This window comes from Heloderma suspectum, chromosome 4 (assembly GCF_057233095.1).
Source record: "Heloderma suspectum isolate Gila_16-S chromosome 4, 16-S_ref, whole genome shotgun sequence".
NCBI lineage: Eukaryota > Metazoa > Chordata > Lepidosauria > Squamata > Helodermatidae > Heloderma > Heloderma suspectum.
In genome coordinates this window covers 197,414,450-197,442,288 of record NC_139461.1, presented here as the reverse complement: position 1 = coordinate 197,442,288, position 27,839 = coordinate 197,414,450, and the positions used below count along the sequence as shown (strand labels likewise).

The window sequence follows — 27,839 nt, the reverse complement described above, 5'->3', positions numbered from 1 at the left end:
AACTTAATCATATCTCAAAATTAAACCTGACCTTTATAAACCTCTGAAGAAGTTTGGTTAACTTCTTTCTCTTCCCCTCTTCCCCCACCCTCCCATATTCTCTTTGTGCTATGCTTAAATTCAAGTTGGGAACAATTCAAGAGTGTGGTTTTTTTTATCAGATTAATTCAGTGGCCTCATAAGGCTTTGTCTTGTCTTTCAATAGGTGGTCCAACTTTGGACTGCTCAATTATTTGTACTTCTTGCTGTGAGGCAAATGTGTTTTGTACTTAGAAATCACTTCAAAAATCAATGCTTATATTATAAATAAATACATAAAAGAACAAAAGGGAAGGGAAGGGAAGGGAAGGGAAGGGAGGAGAGGAGAGGAGAGGAGAGGAGAGGAGAGGAGAGGAGAGGAGAGGAGAGGAGAGACATGGCTGTGGACAGATGTGCCCACTAACTCCAAATGTGTAGGGATTGAAGACGAAGTCACACAATATGTTTTCCTGCATGACCTTCCCTGGGCAAATGTAATGTGTGATAAGTGACTGCAGGTTTCCATAACAGTAATCCTTCTGATTGTTTGAAGAAATCCAAGCAGTTGCAATCGTGAGATTTGATGCAAGTTTTACCTATCATCTCCCAATTCTTTTATTTTGCACTTGTCTGCTTGAGTACATACCAAGGGAAAGTAAAGACCAAACATTGGGTTGTATCCAATGGTGTCATTCCAGCAGCAGGAGAGACCCATAGGCAGAAGGTACTTCCCTGTCTCCCCTGCAGACCCTGGTATGCACCCCAAATCTCTAGAGTCCTGTACAGTTCTGTTATGTTCTTTTCAGCTTGTAGGTCTTGAGGATATGGACAGGGCATCTGTAGTGGTGAGGGCTACCATTTGTAGCGGTGAGGCCTACCACCTCTTAAACCTGGTCCCTTCTGGCTGATTAAATCAGCTAAGGTAAGGCTGTTGCCCTGGTTAAGGGAGGTGATTAATGCCTCTTTGCAGGAGGTGGTTGTTCTTTCTTGTTTAACGGAGGCAGTAATAGATCTTTATTAAGGCTGCAATCCTTATTAATAAGCCTAATCCTTATCAATAAGACCTTTATTAAGACAGCATCCCAAGGACCATAGGAAAGACTGGCTCTCCTCTTCCCTGCCCCTGTGGAAATTCCGATGGTGGGAGAGATGAAAAGACAAAGGATAAGACACGTGGACGAGCAGAGGCCTTGGATCAACAGGAGCCAAAGTCCTCCTGGTCCTTGATCATGCCCCCAGCACAGGATATATATTTAGACCCGCCCTGGAGCTGGTCTCAATGATGTCTCCCATTGTAACCAGTGGGAGGGAAATAGTAAAACACACCGACACAGATCTGGAGGAAGACACACCTCACTCCCTTCCGTTCTGCTGGCAGGGGTGATATTGAATATGTTGGAATGCTGGTCTCAATGATGTCTCCCATTGTAACCAATGGGAGGGAAATAGTAAAACACACCGACACAGATCTGGAGGAAGACACACCTCACTCCCTTCCGTTCTGCTGGCAGGGGTGATATTGAATATGTTGGAATGCTGGTCTCAATGATGTCTCCCATTGTAACCAGTGGGAGGGAAATAGTAAAACACACCGACACAGATCTGGAGGAAGACACACCTCACTCCCTTCCGTTCTGCTGGCAGGGGTGATATTGAATATGTTGGAATGCTGGTCTCAATGATGTCTCCCATTGTAACCAGTGGGAGGGAAATAGTAAAACACACCGACACAGATCTGGAGGAAGACACACCTCACTCCCTTCCGTTCTGCTGGCAGGGGTGATATTGAATATGTTGGAATGCTGGTCTCAATGATGTCTCCCATTGTAACCAGTGGGAGGGAAATAGTAAAACACACCGACACAGATCTGGAGGAAGACACACCTCACTCCCTTCCGTTCTGCTGGCAGGGGTGATATTGAATATGTTGGAATGCTGGTCTCAATGATGTCTCCCATTGTAACCAGTGGGAGGGAAATAGTAAAACACACCGACACAGATCTGGAGGAAGACACACCTCACTCCCTTCCGTTCTGCTGGCAGGGGTGATATTGAATATGTTGGAATGCTGGTCTCAATGATGTCTCCCATTGTAACCAGTGGGAGGGAAATAGTAAAACACACCGACACAGATCTGGAGGAAGACACACCTCACTCCCTTCCGTTCTGCTGGCAGGGGTGATATTGAATATGTTGGAATGCTGGTCTCAATGATGTCTCCCATTGTAACCAGTGGGAGGGAAATAGTAAAACACACCGACACAGATCTGGAGGAAGACACACCTCACTCCCTTCCGTTCTGCTGGCAGGGGTGATATTGAATATGTTGGAATGCTGGTCTCAATGATGTCTCCCATTGTAACCAGTGGGAGGGAAATAGTAAAACACACCGACACAGATCTGGAGGAAGACACACCTCACTCCCTTCCGTTCTGCTGGCAGGGGTGATATTGAATATGTTGGAATGCTGGTCTCAATGATGTCTCCCATTGTAACCAGTGGGAGGGAAATAGTAAAACACACCGACACAGATCTGGAGGAAGACACACCTCACTCCCTTCCGTTCTGCTGGCAGGGGTGATATTGAATATGTTGGAATGCTGGTCTCAATGATGTCTCCCATTGTAACCAGTGGGAGGGAAATAGTAGAACACACCGACACAGATCTGGAGGAAGACACACCTCACTCCCTTCCGTTCTGCTGGCAGGGGTGATATTGAATATGTTGGAATGCTGGTCTCAATGATGTCTCCCATTGTAACCAGTGGGAGGGAAATAGTAAAACACACCGACACAGATCTGGAGGAAGACACACCTCACTCCCTTCCGTTCTGCTGGCAGGGGTGATATTGAATATGTTGGAATGCTGGTCTCAATGATGTCTCCCATTGTAACCAGTGGGAGGGAAATAGTAAAACACACCGACACAGATCTGGAGGAAGACACACCTCACTCCCTTCCGTTCTGCTGGCAGGGGTGATATTGAATATGTTGGAATGCTGGTCTCAATGATGTCTCCCATTGTAACCAGTGGGAGGGAAATAGTAAAACACACCGACACAGATCTGGAGGAAGACACACCTCACTCCCTTCCGTTCTGCTGGCAGGGGTGATATTGAATATGTTGGAATGCTGGTCTCAATGATGTCTCCCATTGTAACCAGTGGGAGGGAAATAGTAAAACACACCGACACAGATCTGGAGGAAGACACACCTCACTCCCTTCCGTTCTGCTGGCAGGGGTGATATTGAATATGTTGGAATGCTGGTCTCAATGATGTCTCCCATTGTAACCAGTGGGAGGGAAATAGTAAAACACACCGACACAGATCTGGAGGAAGACACACCTCACTCCCTTCCGTTCTGCTGGCAGGGGTGATATTGAATATGTTGGAATGCTGGTCTCAATGATGTCTCCCATTGTAACCAGTGGGAGGGAAATAGTAAAACACACCGACACAGATCTGGAGGAAGACACACCTCACTCCCTTCCGTTCTGCTGGCAGGGGTGATATTGAATATGTTGGAATGCTGGTCTCAATGATGTCTCCCATTGTAACCAGTGGGAGGGAAATAGTAAAACACACCGACACAGATCTGGAGGAAGACACACCTCACTCCCTTCCGTTCTGCTGGCAGGGGTGATATTGAATATGTTGGAATGCTGGTCTCAATGATGTCTCCCATTGTAACCAGTGGGAGGGAAATAGTAAAACACACCGACACAGATCTGGAGGAAGACACACCTCACTCCCTTCCGTTCTGCTGGCAGGGGTGATATTGAATATGTTGGAATGCTGGTCTCAATGATGTCTCCCATTGTAACCAGTGGGAGGGAAATAGTAAAACACACCGACACAGATCTGGAGGAAGACACACCTCACTCCCTTCCGTTCTGCTGGCAGGGGTGATATTGAATATGTTGGAATGCTGGTCTCAATGATGTCTCCCATTGTAACCAGTGGGAGGGAAATAGTAAAACACACCGACACAGATCTGGAGGAAGACACACCTCACTCCCTTCCGTTCTGCTGGCAGGGGTGATATTGAATATGTTGGAATGCTGGTCTCAATGATGTCTCCCATTGTAACCAGTGGGAGGGAAATAGTAAAACACACCGACACAGATCTGGAGGAAGACACACCTCACTCCCTTCCGTTCTGCTGGCAGGGGTGATATTGAATATGTTGGAATGCTGGTCTCAATGATGTCTCCCATTGTAACCAGTGGGAGGGAAATAGTAAAACACACCGACACAGATCTGGAGGAAGACACACCTCACTCCCTTCCGTTCTGCTGGCAGGGGTGATATTGAATATGTTGGAATGCTCCAGGCTTGGAGCCCTCAAACCCAACTGTAGGGGTACCCTGCTGAGAAACCTTCCCTTGCCTTGCCTTGACCTAATAGAATTAATGTGATTGAGAAGAAGATTGAGACGTATGACAAATTTGTTTCAGCTCATTATTGGTCAGGATCATTATTGATCAGGGGAAAGGCCAAAGTGGAGGATGAAATTGACAAGTTATGGTACTGCTGGGCTAAATGACTTAGGTGTGGCGAGGATGAAACTGACAAGGATATTTACAAGAGGGGAATATGCCTCTGTGGGGCTACATAGAGGACAGCCAGATTTGCGATCATGCACGCTTATGCAGGATCACCAATTTTATTTTTTAAAAAAATTATGACCCCATTTGCATAAATTACAAGATTCCCCTCCCTCAATGCAATTTGTGCAAATTGTCCCCATTTGAAAAACAACAACATGGAATCTGCATATTGGATTGGCTCGCTACAGATCGAGTTGACACCAGTGGGAGGAAATGGAACAGAATCCACCAGGCTGAACTGGAAAAATCTGTCAAGTTTTCACCCTCACCCCCAACCAGAATTCTCAAACATCCAAAGTCAAGACACATCCTTTTGGACTTTTAGATTGTTTTTAGATTGCTTTTATTGATTTTTAACATTGTGTTTTAATGAACATTTTATTGCTGGTTTTAATGTTAATGTAGTTATTATTGTTTTGAATGGTTGCTCATCTCTTTGGTGGTTTTTACAGAAAGACGGTATAAAAATACTTTAATTTATTAATGTAATTAATGAAATGTATTTGCAGTGTATTGGCTGCCAGTGGAAAAGTGAGGCTGAAGGGAAATCTTTCTTATACAGTCTAGGAACAGCAGGCATTTTGTGCTATTAGAATCAAAATTGTGGCGGCGGGGCGGGGGGAGGGAACCTGACACTCAAGGAAGGCTTGCAGACTCTGTAGCCCCATGGAGGTGGTTTGCAGCTAGCGAGTGATTTAGGAACAAAATCTTTTGCTGTGGCCTTGGTCCCCCAGATACGTTTTATTTAACATGCAGCTCCGGGCACATTACATAACCCAGTGTCCGCCAGATGGTTTGAGATTATAACTCCCACAATTCCTTACCATTGGCCATGCTGGTACTGGCTGATGGAGGTTGTTGTCCAAAACATCTGGAGGGCACTAGGCAGCCTCCCTCTAGTTTACCCCTTCTGAAATTTATTTTCCCTGCAGAAGTCTGATGTTTGCCTAATTATTTTCACATTCCCCAAAACTGTTTCTATTTTACAAGCAAATCAACATCAAATGAATGCAATAGATTTAACAGCATGACAAGCCCAGCGGCAGTGAGCTGTTATCTGAAACAATTAGCAAAATATCCATTGTGAGAAACTCTATCCAAATAGAAAAGTAGCATACCAGGTAGAATGGTTTAATTATAGCCCCTATAGTCTCTAGCGTGCTAGTTTACCACACACAGGAGGTTTTTGCATGGGGACAGAGCTGCATTCAACTATTTGGCGCACACACTTCACCTGCTTTCTGAAGTGGGACAGTCCAGAATTCAGCATAATGCATAGAATTGCTTTACTTGAGTTCAGTGTTAATTGGGGGAGGGGGCTTAACTAAAGATGTAACTATAAAATGATGCTTCCTTTCAGATGTGTCCCTTTAAGGTTTTGTTTTGCTACATTTTGCTTTGAATTAATCATGAACAAAAATAAATATTGATATGTGGGAGGTGGGGGATATTACATATGCCGTGAGTTATCTACACATCAGCTTGTCATTTGGGAAATTACCTTCAGTGAAGTGGTATACCATTTGGCAGTCAATATCTGACATTTTCTTTTCTCTGTGTGTCATACAGGCGTCTGGAGCTGATGCCCTGGAGTTGAATTTATCATGTCCGCATGGCATGGGGGAAAGAGGAATGGGCTTGGCCTGTGGGCAGGTAGGACTTTTAATGGTTATCTCTTTCATGTCTCTTCAGCGATACGGTCGCCATTTCGTTGATAGTCCTACCTTAGGGGCTCGAGCACATGAAGTCGATCGCTAGCTTGGGAGATTCTGTGGCCTCCCCTCTTTTAAATATTTAGTGCCAGGAATGTGGGAAATGACAAGAGTCTGCGATTACACACAGCATTTATTTTTTATGGGAAGACAAAATTGCATTATGCGCTTGACAGGAAGCAATATCATAACAAATAGTTGCCAAAATGCTCCGACAGAATTGTACTTTATACATTCTTAATGTTGACCAGCCTCTCTTGGGAAATGCAGTACAAGTGACTCTGAGCTCATAGGCATTTTACAGAAGGTTAGCTACAGCAGTGGCATTTTATGGTTATTAGAAACTGGGGTAAGACATTATGCAACCTGTTTTGGGGCTGAAGGTGGAGTTGTGCACTCCTTCTAAGCCATGGGCTCTGTTATTCCATTAACTCAATTACTAAAAGTGCAATCCTCTCTCTCTCTCTCTCTCTCTCTCTCTCTCCCCCCCCCTCTCTCTCTCCCTCTCTCTCTCTCTCTCTATATATATATATACACACACACACACACATATATATATATATATATATATATCCAGAAGCTTATACTAACTTTCTCTCCCACTGTGATCATCAACTGAGACTTTCCTCCATGTTCCTTTGGCACTGGAAATCCAATTGCCTGGGATGCAGGACAGGAACTTTTCAGTTACATTAACACAGGTCCTTTTGGGCAGGAGTTCTTTCTTGCCACCCCCCACCCCACCCCCATTTCAAAATCTATTTGTGGAAGGGCTAGGAATAGGCAAAGTTAGAAAGAAGTGTGAAGGGAGAGTGTTTCACTGGGTAAGCATGGCACTGAATTGTGACATTTCACAACCTTAAATGGCTTCTCCTTATATCTGTTTACATTCACTGGGGTAGGTATGTGTAAAAAGCCAATAATATAACATAGATCAAAAATGGAGGAGTCCATAGCACACTTTAAGGTCATGGAATTTGTATACAATGCAGAGGAGTACAGAAAAAGAGAAAAATAAGTCCCAAATATAGACCATTCACTGCAACATCTGTGAGTTTCACACGTGAATGGACCATCACAGATCCAATACCACATGCATGTAACTTTTATATCAGCTCACATTACTTTAAATTTCTCAGAAAAACTCAGTTCACATATTTCACTGCAAGTCATAACATACGTAATCAAGCATAAACAAATGAAATTATGTGAATGCATGTGTGAACCAGCCATTTGTTGGGATTGGAAAGTCTGATTAACTGAGGAATCAGTCCAAACATGCAATCAGAGCAGGTATGGTGTCTTTGTTGCCACCACAGAATTAGCTGTTGCTACATGGAATCTTCTGGTACCACGCTGGCCTACTTTCAGTTATCTACCTACTTACCTACCTACCTACCTATCCACCTTTCAGAGCAGGATCCCTCCCAAGGCAGGGTACAACAATAAAACACATAAGAAAAACCGATGCGGTATGAAAAACATAATAAAAACAGCAACAGTAGCAAACCTTCATAAAAACAGCAAGCACCAGCATAACATAAGACAACTGCAGCCACAAGCCAGTCAGATAAAACATAATCAGGGGAAGGCCAGAGTGAGTAATAGGTTTTCAAGGTCTTCTTAAAACCTGCAGTGATGGGGCCTGGTGGACCCCCTCTTGTGTGGTCACCCACCTAACTGCTCACACAGGTGGGTAAATGAGAAGAGCCTCTCTGGCTGATATTAAAATATGGGCAGGCCGATATGGGTGAAGGCGGTCTTTCAAGTAATTTGGTCCCTGTGAGGTATCGGTGGGGTTCGCCGTCTCTCACCGAGAATCCTGCAGGCCAATCACAGCATTGCCAGGGTGCCCCTCACCCTTCCCAATGCTGCCAGCTATGCCAGGGCAGCAGCAAGCAGTGGCAGTCCAAAGCTGGCACATGCTCAAGGCCTGGGCTAATCGCTGTGATAAGATTCACCTGGAAGAGGGAGAGGATGACGGGGGGGGGGAGGGAAATGGGCAGTCACTGGATAAAAAGCAGGAGAAAGTGATAGAGGTGGAGGAGGTGGAGAAGAGATGTGGAGACGAACAGAGACCTCGACAGCAGGAGAGAGAGACACAAGCCAGGAGTGAGGAACAGCGTTTTATCCGGGAAATGCCAAACTCCGCTCCTCAGGGGCGGCCTCATCTATCAGGGAGAGAAGATCTCTACCCCCCTTCCTTCATTGCCCCTTTAAGAGCAAGCTACCAAAAGGCTGCACTGGACTTTCCCGCTCAGGTCTGGAGGAGTCAGCATTTTCCCCAGGAAAGGTACTGGGATGCAGCAGCAGAGAAAGATTTAACAGCTGTGGGTGCTGCATTTGGCAGAGACAAACTGTGGGGGGATTATTTATCTGCCTGTTGTCAGTCCCTGCCGTAGGTGAAGGTGGAGAGAATTCAGCTAATGAATGAGCAATTCCCCAGTTGTTTTACTTTCTTGTGGAAGGCTACCAGTGTTGTAACTAGGAGCAACTTTCTTATTAAACTCTTGAGTTAAAGCATATTTCTAGCTGCTCTGTCTCTGATGGAGTCCATGGACCAAGGAGGTTTTGAGGTGCCTTTGCCCCCAGACCCGCTCGCAGTCCCAAACTGTTTAAGGTTTTAAGAGTGCAGTCCTATGGGGACAGTGGGCCGCCTCTGAACTCAAAGGCAGACGACTATCCAATGCAGGGCAGACGGAGAATGGAGGGGATCTTCTCCGCGCTCTGGCCACCCTGCATTTGCAGCAAGACAGCTGATTTCAGTTGTCTATCCAGGGTGTCTTGGAGTGGGGGCTGGGGAGAGGCCGGATGGTGCATAAGAAGTGTCATAATGGCCCTTCCACCATCCCCTCCCCGCCCCCAGGAACACCCCGTTTTCGGCCGCTTTGTGCTGCTCTTCCAAGTGCAGAGTTGGGGACAAACCACGCCTCCTACGAGGCAGTGGGCAAGGGGGCAGGGAGTCAGATTTCTGGGAACCAAAGCATTTCTGGAAGGAAACTAGTGTGTGTTTCCAATATGGATCAGGGGCTCACATTGGCTATTGCTTCAAAATAAAAGTGGCAGCATGAAGCACGCTGCTTTAAAAGCATGATTAATGTGATGTGTGGTTTGGCAAGGAGGCTGACCTGATAGAGGTTCAGATTTTGTTTGTTTGTTTGTTTGTTTATTTAAAACATTTCTATCCCACCCTATATCATTAAGATCTCAGGGTGGTGTATAGATAAAATCACTTTAAACAGTATAGAAATAAATAATTTAAACACCCCAAAACATATTAAACCATTAAACAAGCTAATACTAGTTAAAATCTAAAACAAAGAACAGTTAAAACAATGTGCTAGCCCTCAAAGGCTTTGGTAAAAAGCCATCTTTTTACTTGGCGCCGAAACGAAACGAATGTCTGTGCCAATCGGGCCTCGAAGGGGCCTCCAAGATTCTTGTTCCCTCTTTCCTCCACATGGGTGATAAACCCATTGGGACGGTTTGCCTCTGGAGACTTTATGATTCCAATTTCCAGAACTCTCTAGAATATTTATTCATCCCTATCAGATGCTATGATACCAACTGACACCGGAAATCATAGTTGTAGTTCCTGCAAGGTCTCTCCTCAAAGGAACCCATCTTCCCTTTGGGTTTCCTCATGGTATATGTGGAAAGAAGTTCAGATCATTGCAGGAACAAGGGAGACAAAGTGCAGTGCAGGTCAGGATGCTTGAGGACTTTGTCCACATTGGGAAGCAAAGCAACCAGGTCCTCTCTTCCTGGACTAATGTGCGGATTTGAACGGTTATCCTTTGCATTTTGCGCTCCTCTGACTTTTGCAGTGCAGCTCAAAAATGTGCCAAAAAGGCATAGAGAATGTGTATTTTAGGATAAAATAGTTTAGGATTATGTATTTTGTGAGAATATACAATCAAAAATACATTGTTGTTCAGTCGTTCAGTCGTGTCTGACTCTTCGTGACCCCATGGACCATAGCACGCCAGGCCTTCCTGTCCTGCGCTCTCTCCCAGAGTGTGCTCAAGTTCATATTCATTGCATCGGTGATGCTATCTAGCCATCTCATCCTCTGCCGTCCCCTTCTCCTTTTGCCTTCAGTCTTTCCCAGCATCAGGGTCTTTTCCAGAGAGTTTTCTCTTCGCATTAGGTGGCCAAAATATTTGAGCTTCAGCTGTCCTTCCAATGAGCACTCAGGGTTGATTTCCTTTAGTATGGACTGATTGGACCTCCTTGCAGTCCAGGGGACTCGTAAGAGTCTTCTCCAGCACAACAGTTCGAAAGCATCAATTCTTCGGCGCTCAGCCTTCCTTATAGTCCAGCTCTCACAGCCATACATTACTACTGGGAAAACCATAGCTTTGATTAGACGGACCTTTGTCGGCAAGGTGATGTCTCTGCTTCTTACTATGCTGTCTAGGTTGGCCATAGCTTTCCTCCCAAGGAGCAAGCGTCTTCTTTGTGCAGATTTTATTATTTTTTTAAGTTGCAAATCGATCTGAGAACAGCACAAAACAAACTTATGAGTGAACATATGCAAAATGGTTATAGACCAGAAAAAGACACAGCCCTAAGTGCAGGCAACAAAAAACTTGATTCTGACAGCATGTAGCCATTTTCAGAGATTGTTCCAAGATCTGGTGTCATCAGCATCTATGCTGAAGTCACTAACTTTTTGTTTTCATCAAATGAGAAAGAGAATTTGTTGGTCCTTCGTCAGTATCTGACAGCTGTGTTTGTGAGGAATACACTCAACTGTGAGAAAGTTTGATTATCCTCTTTCACACAGACGGAATATCACAGATTTTGGCAAACATTATTTTTTCTGCATTATCACTGTATTTCTTCAGGTGCTATCAGCCCATATTCATACTCCAGGAACAGGCTTTCTTGGAGAAAACTCTTACAGCCAAACTACAAGTTACATTAATCACGGAGCATGTAGCTAAGGCTCGTCTTCCTTTTTACTCTCGTGTAAGCTGGCTCAGACCCAATTCGGATTGGGACCATGGTGCTCCAGAAGGGAAGGGGTAAACCTCCCCCCTGAAATTGGCAATGGAGACGTTTACTTTTTTTAACCCCCCTGCAGGTGTGTGTGAGGGGGATTTGGGGAGAAAAAAGGGTGAGGAAGGTTTAACCCTTTCCTCCTGCAGCACTGGGGTCCCAATCTGAATTGAGGCCGCACATCCTTACATGAGAGCAAATGTAAGGCAAGCCTCAGCTCCATACTAAACGATTAGCGTAACGTGTAGTTTGGCCCTTAGTATGTTCTTTGTGGTCTATTTTCCCCACTCTTTACAGTCTTGTGTTGCCTCCAGATGTGTTGGACCACAACTCCCATCAGCCCCAGCCAGGGTAGTCAATGGTCAGGGATTGTGATAGTTGTAGTCCAAAACATCTGGAGGGCACTAGGTTATGTACTCCTGCTCTAGAGCAAAGACTTTCTAGTCTCCCAAAGTTCCCATTCCACTTACTGTTTTGTATTTATTTTTATGTACTCTATTGAAGGAACACTGTTGCTACCCACCTTGGAAACGTTTAGCAAAGGGAGGGTACAGATTTCTTTAAAAATAAGTAAGTAAGTAAGTAAGTAAGTAAGTAAATAAATAAATGGGTGAAAAAACTTGGCAAAAGAACTGATAATTTAAAGAAGTGAGCAAAAACCTTATGTGCATTGGCAGGAAAATGATACTACATATAACAGTAAGTCAGGCTGACATGATTTAGATTCCATTACATACATCAGTGCACTTTGTGGGCTTTATGTAAACTTACACACACAAGTAAATCACCTGAGCAAATATTACAGATCTATGTGTATTATGTAGGACTTCATTTGGGCAGCAATTCTTTCTTCCCTTCAAAATCTATTTGTGGAAGGACTAGGAATAGGGAAGGTTAGAAAGAAGCGTGATGGGAGAGCATTCCCCCAGGCAGGCAAAATGTAAGTTTAAATGTAAGTCCCACTAAGCCTATGGGACGCGCTGGTTTATGAATTCAAATAAAAACAATCATTTCTGGAGTGTGCAGCATTCTTCAGAATGAAAATTATAAGTTAACACCAGCCTGATTTCCATAATGTGATGCTCTGAGCCAGTGAAACAACTTTTTAAATGAAGAATTTATTTAAAAGATAATAGAAGCATATAAAATATTAAATGAAAAAAAAACATTATATGGAGATGCCAAAACCTGCTGCTGTTATATACATATCTGTATGTATAATAATAGTGTTGGCATATTATTGGCTTGTGGATCCAAGCTCCTTCAAGGGGTCTTATAAATCCACAGGATAGCCTTGGGCTCTAACATTCTGCAGTTGGCTCTTTGATTCTCCTGTAGCTGGAAGATATGTAAAAACGCATGTAGCTAGACTCTTCCCCACTGACTACACATCCAAGAGGCTTCCAGTGTTTGCATACATTATTCCTGCTGGTGCAGGTTGGAAGCAGCTTATGCAAAAGAAAGGAAAGGTGGGGGGGATGCTAAGATTTCTATTTTGATGCGGGAGGGGGACCCTTCAGGATTTACCTTGACCAGAAACACAAAACCTTTGTGGGAGCCTATTCCATCCTATATCATAAGGCCTCCATCTGGCCATCTGTATCCATTTATCCCCAGATGCTGCAACGTTAGCAGTTTGTTTTAAACTTGAAGGTCGAAAGCTTATCTGTCTCCAACAATGAGCTACAGATCTTACGATGGAATTTGCATAACAAAATTAATCCCAGCTAGCTGCTGTGCCTGTTCATCTCTCTCTCTCTCTCACACACACACACGCACACACACACACACACACACCATCTTTACTTTTATGTTGGTTTATCACTGGACTTTCTGCAGAGCTTTTCCCCCTTTCTGCAAACACTGCACACCAACTCTACTTTTCATTATTGCAAAAATCATGAAGACTCTTGGTATGTTCCAATGAAATAATGTTCTCCCTCTGGGAGAAGTCCAGACTCTCTGTAGCCCATGTTGAATGGAACTATAATTACAACCTAGCAGGGACTGAAGATTGATGGTTCCTCTAAAGAATTTGTTATGGTTAGGTGAGGTCAAGGGTTAAAAATAAAATTGATCAGCTGAGTTTAAGCTTCTCAGCTGCAAGGCAAAGCTAAATACCTGCAGTGCTTTAGTGACCTTTGCCTAGGGTCCATTCGGGCCCTACTCTGGGATATCACTTGGGAAATTCCACAGGAAAACCGGAGAAATAAGGAGATCATTTCAGAGAGAAGCATGGCTGGGTGGTAAGCAAGAGCCCCAAGACCCCTTGAACCCTACAAAAGCAAATGTCAAAGAAATGTATCAATGCAAGAAAACATAGCATAAAGCAGAGAATACATTTGCATTGCAGACTATAGAGCTTCTCTTTGGATCAATGTGTGACATTAACTTCATTTTTAGATATTTATTTATTCATTTCATTTCTATACTGCCCAATAGCCGAAGCTCTCTGGGCGGTTCACAAAATCTGGTTGTTCACTGCCACATCCATGTCTGCACACAACTGAGGTTACTGCCATGCCCAGGGAAGTGTCACCATGGTTTCTGGTCTTCATGGTTTCTGGTCTTCATGGTTTCTGGTCATGGTTTCTTCATTGTTTCTGGTCATGGTTTCTTCATGGTTTCTGGCCTTCACATTCATGTCTGCACACAATTGAGGTAACTGCCATGCTGAGGGAAGTGTCGTCACAGTTTCTGGTCTCTATTGGCGGCATCCTTTTATGTCAGAAGATCCTCCCCCACTTCCTTTTTTATTCTTTTAAAACAGGGGTGGAGAACCTCAAGCCTGGGGGCCAAATCTGGCCTTTCTGGGGTCCTTATCTGGTCCTCTGGGGTTCTCGAGAAGGGTTTCCTAGCTCTTTTGCCATTTTTCCCTTACCTTGCTGTCTGCAGGGGGTCCGCCGGGGGGGAGACGATCTGTTCCTTCCCCCCGGAATCCTAGCCGGCCAGCTCCACTCTGCGGCAATTCTGCGGAGCCACCAGCCAGCTCTTTAGCCCCAGCGATACAGCCACCATTGCCGTATCACTGGCTGGACTGACGAACTGCAGACGTAAATGGCGTCCAGCGTAGCGGACGCCATTTGCGTCCCTGCTCTTTGACGCCATTTGCGTCCGCAGTTCATCAGTCCAGCCAGCGATATGGCAATGGCAGCCATATTGCTGGGGCTTCGGAGCCGGCGGCAGGCAGGATCTGCTGGAGAGGACTTCATGATAGAGGCGCAGGTAGGAGATCTGATCCTCCATGGACTTTGGGGGGCCGGATTCAATAGAATACAGCCTCATTGGGGTCCGTGGAGGATTTCTCCAACATCCCTACACAAATAATTCCATACGAAGGTTTGCAAGAATTTACATAATTTACCTTAGTACATAACATTTAGCGTATTGTCCCCCATTCCATTCAACTTTTCCCTGTGTATATTTACCAATATCAGCAGAAACGTGCATATTTTCCTACAAATAAATATGTGTAAATTTCAGGAAAGTTTTTTTTTAAAAATCTGAAAGTCCATAGACTCTGCATGGCCTGAGGGGGTTGATTCACAGCGGATTCCACAGGTCTGATTCTTAAAAATCCGAGCTCATTTTAGTCCATCTCCAGCATCCCTAGTTTTGAACCAGGAGCATTAGATAAGGATCTCAGAGCTTAAGGATAGTTTTAAGCTGGAAAAGTTTCAGCTCATTTGCACGCGTGCACCTCACATTGCTTATGTTTCAAAGTGCCTCCTCACACCAATGTAAAACCAGCATTGGCTGTACATTCAGCTTTTCTTCTAAATTGTTTCCCATGTTTACAGCATCCATACATAAATGAGAAGTGGGACAGGGATTCAGAGATGCTTCTTAGGGACAAATTATCTGTGCCATTAATCATGTAATTATTATGCACATTTTTTGTTCTGTAAATAGCAGCTGCAGGGAAGCACCCTCGGGAGTATGGAAGTGGAGTGCGGAGGAGGAAAGTTTACTCTTTCTCTTCCTGCCGTGGTCTTGACAAAAGCCTCTCCAAAGCTGCTGCTTGCATTTCAAGGAAGCTGCTATTGATGTTAATGGCGGTTTCTTTGAAGTCCAAATTGCAGCTCCAGAGAGCTGCAATTTGTGAACTGACAGAGCGCTTCAGCTATTGGGAGGTACAGAAATGCAATAAAGTAAATAAATAATAAATAAGACAGGCAATTTTTGGCTGAGAAAGAAACAGCTAAACTCTCCCTTCCCATCACCCTGGCCCAGTCCTGAGGCTGCTCAGGCTCCATGTAATTCATGTCATTCTACTTTGGCCTTTAGTGTCATACATAATACTCCTCTCAGATTCATAGAGCTACAGATATAACATAGAATCTTGAAGGCAGATCCTACAATAGGCAGATGGAACTGGGTATATTCAGTCTAGTAAGGAAGGAGATATGCTGACATTCCCAAATACTCAAAAGACTCTCCCAAATAAGTTATTTATTTATTTATTTATTTATATACTGCCCAATAGCCGAAGCTCTCTAGCAATTGCTCACCATACCTATCAATGCAGAGTTGGGCAACACGCAACCCATGACCCATATGCAGCCCCCCAAATTCAGTTTTAAAAATGGTGTCTGTAGTGGCTATCATGTGCCAGAAGGGTTAAAGTTAGCATCTTTGCAAGCTAATTTTGACCTTCTTAGCACTCTGTAGCTGCTACAGAGCTGTGTGTGTGTGTGTGTGTGTGTGTGTGTGTGTTTATGGGGGATGCAGCCTGCAAGGGAGATCCAGGAGGCAAAAATGGCCCCCAGACCTCCTGCTGTTATCCACCCTTGTGCTAATGGGAATGGGAAGGAGACAGTACTTTTAAACCACTAGAGGTTATAAGCTGCAATCTTAGACACACTTCCTTAGGAGTAGTTCCCACTGAACTCCATGAGACTTACATCTGAGGAGAAATATATTGGATTGCACTGTTATTCAGGCTAAACACAAGGACAACATTCCTAACAGTCAGTCCATCAGCATAGAAATTCTTCATGACAAGGCCCATTCAGCACTGGAAGGAGCTGTCGAGAGAGTTGTGGAAATTCCCTTCTTGGAGATTTCCAGGAAAAGGTTAAAGGGCTTCTGCAATGAACACATCAACATTTAAGGAATCACTACTACTCATATTTGATGGTGAAGAGCTTAGCTTTTGCCATCCTAAGGTACTTTTGCTAATAAGATTTCACCAGGTCAGAACATCTGGAGCCCAGTAAAGCCCTTTCTTAAACCACCTTCCTGAGAATAAGACAGCAAAAGTAGCACCCTGTTTATATTGATCTATTTAAAGTGTTCCCAGGATTGGAAGAAGGACAAGAGTTACACTGGATTGCCAGTTATTTCCTGATAGTACAGCAGGTTCCTTCATCTTAGAAGGCCAATTCACAACCTTTTGAGATGTGTGTATGTGTGCGGTGTGTGTGCTTGCTTGTTTTTGTTGCCCTATATACTTCAACCTGTTATGACCTATGGTTGAAATATTAAACATTTTGATTGAGTTTTGCTTGATTAAAATTATTCACACATTGAGCAGTCACAGGTTAATTCAAGTAGGATTGACAAGAGAAAATAAACCAAGCAAAAAGAACGGTTGTGAAAATCAGTTCTCAGCCTTATAGCTTTCTTTTGCCATTTCTGGTGTTCTTGTTAGTATTTTTTCTTATTTGTTTGCCTTATTTTACTAGGTCTCTCTCTCTCTCTCTCTCTCTCTCTCACACACACACACACACACACACACACACGAGAGAGAGAGAGAGAGAGAGAGAGATTTCTCCTGTTTCTATTGAATTCTGCGACTTTAACTGCTTTTCTTTCCCTTTGCCTTCTGGGCATCTGTTTTCCATTTTTCCCTGTTGCTTTCTTTAATCTCCTCTCCTGCTGTTGCTTTCTAGCAAGGACAAAATTACTGCTGTTGCAGGAATATACCAATAACTCATTTAGTTCCATGTCTTCCTTTTGATACTGCCTTCTTTCCAAATCATTTTTACTCCTGCATTTTTATCCTTTCCATCTTTGAATTCCTTCTCTTAAATCCAATTCCAAGAAATAAGAATGATTTCCTGAAAGTCCCAGGTTCAGAAAACCAGAAAAATGTAATCCTTTTATTGCTGCATGCCATTTATGCAACATGCAATGCCTTCTGTGTGTACATCAGTGTCACTTGGCATACACTGCAGGGGAATGTCTGAAGGGGAGCCGGACTGACCACATGACAACCAGTCACAGCTCCAACCTTGTATTCACCATGTCTAAGCCCACTGTACCTGCAGCAGACATATCTGCTGCATATAGTGTCATTTGGCCCCTGACGGATGTTGAAAACAAAACTGCAGGTGTTGAATCTGTTGTAAGAATTTGGTCCAATATCACTGTGGAATTGTTTTTACAATGTCATTTTTAAACACTTAATGGTAAGGCAAAATTATTAAGAGTTCCCTGTTTTTCAATTATTTGTATTCCATCTTTTCATCCCACCCTTCCCCTAGAGGGCTTAGGGTGGTGTGTATGGCTCACTCCCCTTCCCATTTTAGCCTCACAACAGTCGGTTAAGAGATAGTGACCTAAGATCACCCTTTTTGCTTTGCACCTGATCAGGGGATTAGAGCACCTGCTTTGCATACACAAGACCCCAGGTTCCATCCCCAGCATCTCCAGGTAGAGCTGGGATAGGGTCTTGTTGGAAACCCTGGAGACCCACTGACAGTGACTGTAGACAGTGTTTAACTAGATGGGCTCTTAATATGCTTTCTCTTCCTATTTTCTCTCTCTTTCCCATTTTACTTTTTTATTCCATGAGGCAACTCAGAATGAGGCAGCTTTCTATGTTCCTACAAACCCAGGTCTCCCTGTTCAAAGTCCAACATTATCCAGCATGTCATGCTATATACTATATGTGTGACACAGGCACGCATGTAAGTGTAGCCCCAGCAGAAGGTTTTTGTTCACAGACATTACATTGGACTGATCCCACTAATGTCCCTCCCTGTCTCTAAAGGAATTTGTTGTACCTCATGAATTCCTTAAGAATAGTAGAGGCCATTGTCAGATGCAGGGAGTCTGGTTAGATGGACTATTGAAATGGCCCAATAGAGCAGTTCCAAGGCTTTAAAATCATTTTCTGTTTTATCTTTATCTATATCGAGACTAGTCAAATACTGTCAACTATTTATACTGCTCCAAAACCAAATAAAAATGAAAGATCTAGCCAATGCATAATCTTTATGCTCTTTAATACACCCCTTGATCATTTGAGAGACTGATGTTTTCTTGCAATACCTATTATTTTCTTCTTATTTGTAATAGGAAAGGGACTAAAAGCTTGCCATACCTGGCTACAAGAAAAAAGGAAAGTCATTTGTAGGTGTAGCGCTCATATTTTAGAGAAGGTGTATGGTTTTCTTTTGAAATTTCTCATGTCCGATGTAAACCTAATCAAACCTTTATGCCCTCTGGCAGGTAACCTCTGTATGAACTAAAGAGCTGAAATATTGTTTAATCATACTACATTCCACCTTTTGGTACAGTGATTGGAGAAATACTATTTTGTTCATATAGAAATGGCCAGGATAAAATGTTTTGCCCTGTAAGAGTTGGGAGGCTGTCTTTTTTTCACTGTTGTCACTGGCTATCATTTTAACGTGGCCTTCTACAGTTGTTAAGTCTTTCACATTTATCAATGGCATAACTGAGGTTGGAATTGTTTGATTTCATGGTGGATTAATAAATACAATTGCATGATATGTAGTGATGCAGTGAACTCCGAAATGTGGGAGTGGGGTGGGGGAGATAGAAACTGGATTTTATGCATCCCCTACTTTGGATCCATTTTGGATTAGACCCAAGAGCATGTAGGGTCTGACCAATTTGGATGCCTTTAAAATGAGATTACACAAATTCATGGAGAATACAGCCATCAATGACTACCAATCATGATGGCTGTATATTACCTCCAGTATGGGAGGCAGTATGCCTCTGTATATATCAGTTGGTGGGAAATACAAGTAGGAAGGTGCTGTTTCACTCACTTGTGGCTTTCTCACAGGCAGCTGTTGACCACTGTGAGGGCAGAATCAGCCAGTTTGCATGACATAGCTGGATCATCATGGGTTATTTAAACTATGGGCTATTTACGCCTGTAATCTTGCATATATGGGTGATTCATGGTGCCATTTTGCGTATGTCTATGTGCGCATTTTTGCAGTCACCATTTTTTTTGCAACATGGCGATTACGGTGCAGGAGGATGGGGCCCAGACTGGTGTGCGTGGCTTGGCCCTTGGGCATGGGGCTCAAGCATGAGTCTGGGGGTGCACAAATGGAGACAGGGGCTGGGTGGACACGTGGAGAACTTGGACAGGGGGGCGCCCGTCCATCCCTAGTAGAGACTGAGGCCCTATATGCTGTTTTGAGCATCCACAGACTTGTCCAGAGGTGTTGGGAACCTGGAACATGGTAAACATCCTTCCACCTGACATGCTTTAAATAGAGCTTCTAGGGACTGAATATGGGGAGTCATAATGTCTGCTTTCCTTTCCCACAAGAAATTTTCCATGTGGAAACTACACAAGAATGGACTTTTCCAGTGACAGAGTCAGTGAATTAATATTTGCTGGAGTAGATGGAAAAAGGAGCAAATTAGTAGAGCACCTAAGGGATCAGCAGGTTTGAAAGAGAACCATAATTCCCTTCTCCTACACTTCCCCCAGGCCAGTGCTAAAATCTGCCACTAAAAAAGAAAAAGAGTAATGTATTGACTTTGAGCATCTCTACACCAGCCTAAAATCACACATTTAAAATGGGGCTTTCTGCTTCCGTTTTAAATACAGGATTGCAATAGACTCCCTATTCTATGATTCTATGATTCCCTTTACATGTGCTTCCTTCCCCTCCCCTTTTCCCCCTTATCTGAGTCTTCCATATGATTCATTATACAGCCGCTACATGGCGCTGTGTTCTAGCTCCTCTTCTTATGGCTTTTCCTTTTTCATGAGGGAAGTTGGGAACTCAAGTGGAACTCAAGCGTGGTAATTTGATAGCTTATTATCTGTGATCTTTTAAAAAAAAAAATGGAATAAAGGTCATTTAGTGTAGGAGATGCCCTAGAGGTTGACAACATCATCTAAAGGAGCTGCAGACTTCTGTGAGTAACCAATCCCAATAGCAGGATAAAAGCTCCATGTGAAGAAACTCTTCACTTCAGAAGGAAACAATGTGCTGTTTTCACCTAGCAATGATTGCTTCATTCCTTTGGTCCAAAATCTGAGTTTTATTAACTTTTGACAACCAAGGAGAATAGTGATTGAATATGGATGTTTAACATCACAGTGGGATCAACAGAGTGAATGGACGTGGCTAACATTTTAACTGGTCTGTCATGGGTTTTAAGAGCACAGCCTCAGCTTCTTCGGCCTCAGTGGTTGGGGCATAGGCTTGAATTACTGTGATGTTGAATGGTTTGCCTTGGATTCGTACTGAGATCATTCTATCGTTTTTAAGATTGTACCCCAGTACTGCTTTTCCCACCCTTTTGTTGACTATGAGTGCTACTCCATTTCTTCTAAGGGATTCTTGCCCACAATAGTAGATATGATGGTCACCTGAATTAAATTCACCCATGCCTGTCCATTTTAGTTCGCTGATTCCCAAGATGTCGATGTTCAATCTTGCCATCTCATGTTTGACCACCTCCAGCTTACCTTGATTCATTGATCTGACATTCCAGGTTCCTAAACAATATTGTTCTTTACAGCATCTGATTTTCTTTTCACCGCCAGACACATCCACAGCTGAGTGTCCTCTCGGGTTTGGCCCAGCCGCTTCACTCTTTCTGGCGCTACTTGGAAATACCCTCTGCTCTTCCCCAGTAGTATATTGGACACCTTCCGACCTGAGGGGCTCATCTTCCGGCGTCATCTCTTTTAGCCTTGTGATACGTTCCAATGGGTTTTCTTGGCAGGAATACTGGAGTGGGTTGCCATTTCCTTCTCCAGTGGACCACATTTTGTCAGAACTCTCTGCCATGACCTGTCCGTCTTGGGTGGCCCTGCACGGCATAGCTTATGGCTTCACTGAGTTACGCAAGCCCCTTCGCCACAACAAGGCAGTGATCCATGAAGGGGTTAGTACTGTGTGCTATATTCTACAGAATCAGTTATGGCTGAATGGACAAGCTACGCTAACCATAGTTAAGAAGCTACAACATAGTTTAAGCTTCCAAATGTACTGTAGTGCAGACTTCCCCAACCTGATGCCCTCCAGATGTTTTGGACTTCTACTCCTATCAGCTCCAGCCAGCATTGGGCAATGGTCAGGAGTGCTGGGAGTTGCGGTCCAAAACACCTGGGGGGCACCAGTCTGGGGAAGGCTGCTATAAGCAAAAGGATGGCTTTGAGCTTTAGTTTCCTGGGTCTGCTTAGAATTATTATGTTCACTCCATTTCTCTTGGTGCAGCAGCTTCTTGATGCAGAGCAATGACCCTAACGGTGGTTTGTCAATGGACTGTGAATTTGCAAACCACTTTCAAATTGACTTTGTCCAGATGTAATGCTAAAGCATTGTTTAGCATTATGTGTGGAACCCTAAGGATCATGCGCTCCCCTCTCCTCCTTCAGTGTCTCTATTAGGAGGAGATCGGAAGTATCTGTTTCTGTTTTCCAGCTGACTACAGTTTATGTTTGAACTGGGACAAACTGTGTTCAAACGATATTTTATTGAAACAAGCCCACTTCAAACTAGGGATATTACAGAAATCCTCTGCGGATCGGCCCCACATACCTCCTCTCCTGGAGGATTCTGCACAGGACGGCATGGCTGCTTGTTGCACTGGGAGCCAGTTGCCTCCGCGCCCATCACCATTTAAAAAAAAAAAAGGCGATCAGCAGGATATCCCCATAGACTTATATGCAAAATAGAGCCATGAATCTTACGTATAAGTCTATCTTGCTTATAAGCCTATGGACACATAGACTTATACAAAAGATTCATGGCTCTATTTTGTGTATAAGTCTATGGGGACATCCCGCCAATTACTTTTTTTTTTTAATGGGGATCGGTGCGGAGGTGAACGGCGCCAGTTGATTCAGGTAAGCGGCGGCCCTCAGCTCTGCAGAATCCTCGTGGAGCAGAGCTGCTCCGTGAGGATTCCAGGGGGAGGAATGGATCACCTCCCCCCCCCCACAGATTCCCCACCAGAATGGTCGGTGGGGAATCTGTACATCCCTACTTCAAACCATGGTTAATGATCCAATAAAACATAGTTAACATTAACCACAGTTCATGGTTTGGACATAGCAAACCATGTTTGGTTGAAAATGGAAACAGATGCTTACAGTGTCATCTTGACAGCAGTGCCAGAAGAACACAAAGGAGTGGGGAGAGCATGAGCCACTGTGGTTCAGATCCTGCTTTGTTGTCCCAAACCAAGCCATAGTTTGTGGAAAGAGGTGAGTGCCAACTTTAAAACAAACCATGGCTGGCAAAACAAACCATGGATTTGCATAACATCTAAACCCAGCCACAACCCTGGTTTGATATTCTAGTTTGTTTACTTACTATGGTGCAGATGGGAAACTGTTTATTACTACTTATTACACCACAGTTGCAAGTGTGGTGTTGGAGGAACCCAGGACGGTGGTTCTTATGGGTGACTTCAACTTCCATGCTGAGGCTGTCTCCGGAGTTCCAGCTCAGGACTTCATGGCTTCCATGACAACCATGGGGCTGTCTCAGTATGTCATCGGCCCAACAGATGAAGTAGGGCACACCCTTGATTTGGTTTTTGCTCCAACTTGTGAGATGGGTAGTCTGAAGTAGGGATGTACGAAAGGGACTTACCTGGTCCCGCAGCTTGCTTCGCGGTGGGGGGGGAGGCACTTCGGTTCTCCCCCCGAAGTTCAGGCCGGGGGGGGAGGTGCCCCGCCTCGCCCGGCCGAAATTCAGGCCGGGGAGGAGGCACCCCACCTCGCCTGGCCAAAATTCAGGCTGGGGAGAAGCGCCCCGTCTCCCCGGACGTGAAATACAAAAGTAAAAAAAAACAACACACACCCGTGATAGGCTATGTAACGATTAATGTAGCCTATCACGGCTAGATTTCCAAAGTCAGCCGTGATAGGCTACGTAAATCGTTACGTAGCCTATCACGGGTGACTTTGAAAAAAAAACCCATGGGCGCCCCCATTTGCTTACGCGCTTTTTTTTTTCCAAAGTCACCCGTGATAGGCTACGTAACGATTTACGTGCCTATCATGGCTGACTTTGGAACTCTAGCCGTGATAGGCTATGTTAATCGTTATGTAGCCTATCACGGGTGTGGTGTTTTTTTTTACTTTATTTTGTAATGGCGGCGGCGGCAGCCGGTCAGAAGACCAGCCGCCGCCCCCGCCCCTGACGAATGCGTTGGCATTCGGCCTCCCCGAGATTCGTGGAGAAATTCTCCGCCATCCCTAAGAAGACTGGGGGGCTCCAAGTAACCACTTTGTCATGATCAGACCATTTCCTGGTGAGATTTGAACTTACGGCATTACTCTCCTCCCGTGGGGGTGGAGGACTTATTCGGATGGTCCGCTCCAGGAGACTAATGGAATCCAATGGATTTCTGAATGCTCTTGGGGCTTTTCCAGTGGAGAGAGCTGGTGATCCAGCTGAGGCCCTAGCCTCACTGTGGAACAGTGAGATGTGGAGGGCCATTGACTTGATTGCACCTGAGTGCCCTCTCCGGCACTGTGGAGCCCGTTCTGCTTCCTGGTATACTGGGGAGCTGCAGTCAATGAAACAGGCTAGACGTCAGCTAGAGCGCAAATGGCACAAGACTTGAAGTGAAGATGACCGAGCACGCTCTAGAGTGCATAATCATGCCTACTGCGTGGCAGTGTGGGCAGCAAAGAAGGTTTATTTTGCTGCCTCCATTGCATCCTCAAGTAGCCATCCAGCAGAGCTCTTCCAGGTGGTCCGGCGGTTGTTAACATCTTCCCCAGTAAATGGGGCCCTGGCCCCGTCGAGAACCCGCTGTGACCTTTTTGCATCGCACTTTGAGGACAAAATCGCTTGTCTCCACAGCGACCTTGATGCTGTTGTTACTGCAGTACCAGTCGAGATGTCTGATGCCACCATCTGCCCAATTTTGTGGGATCAGTTCCAGTTGTTACGGCCTGATGATGTGGACAAGATGCTTGCAATGATGCGACCGACCACGTGCCCTCTTGATCCCTGTCCCTCCTGGCTAATAAAATCTAGCCGAGGGGGTATGACTGGGTGGGTCCAGGGAGTGATAAATGCTTCCCTATGGGAAGGGGTGGTCCCTGCTGTCCTTAAGGAGGCAGTAGTGCAGCCACTCCTGAAGAAGCCCGCTCTGAACCCAATGGTATTAGACAACTACCACCCAGTCACAAATACCCCTTTTCTAGGGAAGGTACTTGAGAGGGTCGTGGCAGACCAACTGCAGGCACTCTTGGATTATCTAGACCCATTTCAATCTGAGTTTCGTCCTGGTTATGGGACTGAATCCGCCTTGGTCACCCTGATGGATGACCTTTATCGAGAGAGGGACAGGGGTAGGGATGGGGGAGAAATCCTCCATGGACCCCAGTGAGGCTGGATTCAAAATAATCCAGCCCCCCCGGAGTCCGTGGAGGATCGGAAGACTTACCTCCTCCTCCTGGAGGAATCCTCGCCAGCCAGATCCTCCCCACCGGCCGGCTCCGGAGCACCAGCAATACAGCCACCATTGCTGTATCGCTGGCTGGGTGGATTGACTGCAGACTGCCTCCTTAAGATTGACTTAAGGTCCACTACGCCATTTGTGGCCGTAAAGGTCTTAGTTTAAGCTAAATGCAGCCATGTCTTAATCTAATTTAATTTATTAATTAATTAATTTACAGCCGCAAATGGCGTACTGGACACCATTTGCGTCCGGAGACAGTCCCCCTCAGCCAGCGATATGGCAATGGCAGTTGTATCGCTGGCGCTCCGGAGCCGGCTGGCGGCACTGCGCAATCACTGCAGAGCAAAGCCGGCTGGGTAGGATTCCGGGGGGAGGGACGGATCGCCCCCCCCCGTGGACCCCCCCCCCCGGACCTGGAGGTAAGTATTTCGTACATCCCTAGACAGGGAAAGTGCAACCCTGTTAATTCTGCTCGATCTCTCATTGGCTTTTGCTACCATCGACCATGGTATCCTCCTGGATCGACTCTGTGGGATGGGTACTGGAGGCACTGTGTTACAGTGGTTCTGGTCCTACCTACGGGGCTGATTTCAGAGAGTAACATTGGGTGACTGTTCCTCATCTCCTTGGCAATTGAGCTATGGGGTGCCACAGGGCACCATCTTGTCCCCAATGTTGTTTACCATCTATATGAAGCCACTGGGAGCGGTCATTAGGGGATTTGGAGCTAAATGCCATCAGTATGCTGATGACACGCAGCTCCATCTCCCTGTGACATCTGAATCAAGAGAGGCTGTGCAAGTCCTGAATCAGTGTCTAGACTCAGTAATGGGCTGGGTGAGGGCCAATAAACTGAAGCTGAATCCTGGCAAGACGGAAGCCCTGTGGGTGAGGGGTTCCCAGGTCTGGGAGATAGGCTCATTGCCTGTTCTGGATGGGGTTGCACTACCTCTCTAAGATCAGGTCCGTAGTCTGGGGGTACTCCTAGATCCATCATTGTCGCTGGAGGCCCAAGTGGTTGAGGCAGCTCAGAGTGCCCGTTACCAGCTTCAGCTGGTTCGCCAGCTATGGCCTCTCCTGGACAGGGATAGCTTGACCATGGTGGTACAGGCATTAGTAACCTCAAGACTGGATTATTGCAATGCGCTCTATGTGGGGCTGCCCTTAAGGCTGGTCCGAAAGCTGGAGTGCAGAATGCAGCAGCTCGGCTGTTGTCGGGAGCTGCCCCTTTTCAGCGTGTAACTCCTCTGCTGAGGGAACTGCCCTGGCTGCCTATTCGTTACCGGGCCAGGTTTAAGGTATTAGTACTAGTGTACAAAGCCCTAAACAACTTGGGACCAGGATACCTGAGAGAGCGCCTCCTTCCTTACCAACCTGCCTGTCACTGAGGTCATCAGAGGGCATGTTCCTGGTGGTTCCACATGGACACATGGCCCAGTTGGAATCTACCAGGAAAAGAGCCTTCAGTGTGGTGGCCCCCTTCCTGTGGAATTCCCTGCCTTTAGAGGTCAGGCAGGCGCCAACATTGTGTTCCTTCCAGCGCCTCCTGAAGACGTTGTTATTTCAAGAGGCCTTCCTTGCATGACCAGCCGTGGTTTGTTAAATTCCACTTCGTTGGGGTTTGTCTTTTAAAAAAACACCTTTTAACTCTTTTAACCTGCTGTTTTATTCTTTTACCATGTTGTTCACCGCTCCGAAATGTTCTGATGTGGAGCTGTATATAAATATTGTAAATAAATAAATAAATATTACAAATGGCAGCAAGCTGATTGAAATATTCTCCCCTTGTGTGCAAAGGTCGGAGGGAGGGGAGGACAGAATCATAGAATCATAGAATAGTAAGGTTGGAAGGGGCCTACAAGGCCATCGAGTCCAACCCCCTGCTCAGTGCAGGAATCCAAGTCAGGGAGAGTGCAAAACTGACGCTGGCTGCAGCAGGTTTCATTGTAGTACACAAACTTGTACAGTGGGAAAGCCCTACGAGGTACAATAGTGCAAATAAATAGTATTACCTTACTCTTTTCAAAACATGCTTGCAGTACAGTGTACATCTGCTTCGTGCTACTACACTGGGTTTTAAGCAACAGTTTCCTAGGTCAATACTGCTTGCAAAGCTCCCAATTGTGGACAAAACCACCCAGAGGTTTGGGAACGCCCTTTTGGTCCCAGTCCAGTGCTCAGCACTTTCTCAGTTAGCTGCCACTATTTTGAGGCAATGACTTGAGCTCTGACATCTCAGTTCAGCCGTGACAGAAAGCAAAGACCTGCCTAATTCAAAGTAACTTGATTCTGTCCAGGAATGGTTGGTATGATTGGAAAAGGGATTGGGGGGGGGGGTGGCGGGGGGAGAGATCTGTCTCCATTGAGGCACCACAGAGTGGAACTAACAGTGAGTGATCTGCTGAACACCTGCACAAGCCACAACACTCTGCTTGCAGCTTTACTTAAGTGCAATGAAAGCCCTTACCTTTCACTTTGGGAATGGAGCCTGTACTCTTAAACTGTAATAGGTTGTTGGAAAACAACAAGGCCTTCATTTTTTTATTGATTCTCCACTCAGGCTAAGAAAAAGGCCCCACACTAACTCCAGGCAGGCCTAATGAGCGCATGCCTGGCCTGAATTAGGAGGATCTGAGTCACCAACTCCCATGCATTGTAATAAGGGCAACTGAGTCTACTGGACACTATCTTCCCCCTCCCCACACACACACACACACACACACCCCACCGCCACCACTGTTGGCTGTGCCAATTATGTTGGAAATTAACAGAGTGACTCCAGTTTCACAATCCTTTTGTTGGTAACTTACACTTAAAGTGAACCCGTCTGCTTT

The 27,839-nt window shown here is 45.2% G+C and overlaps 1 protein-coding gene across 8 annotated transcripts in view; it reads left to right on the top strand.

Annotated features, from left to right (window-relative positions):
* The window catches only part of DPYD (dihydropyrimidine dehydrogenase), a 761,638-nt gene that overhangs the window by 531,745 nt on the left and 202,054 nt on the right, over positions 1-27,839 (top strand). For all 8 annotated transcript variants that reach the window (XM_084851877.1, XM_084851875.1, XM_084851880.1 and 5 more), the window contains one exon: positions 6,200-6,283. In XM_084851877.1, coding sequence (XP_084708003.1) covers positions 6,200-6,283 — 84 coding nt within the window. The remainder of the gene's footprint in view (positions 1-6,199; positions 6,284-27,839) is intronic.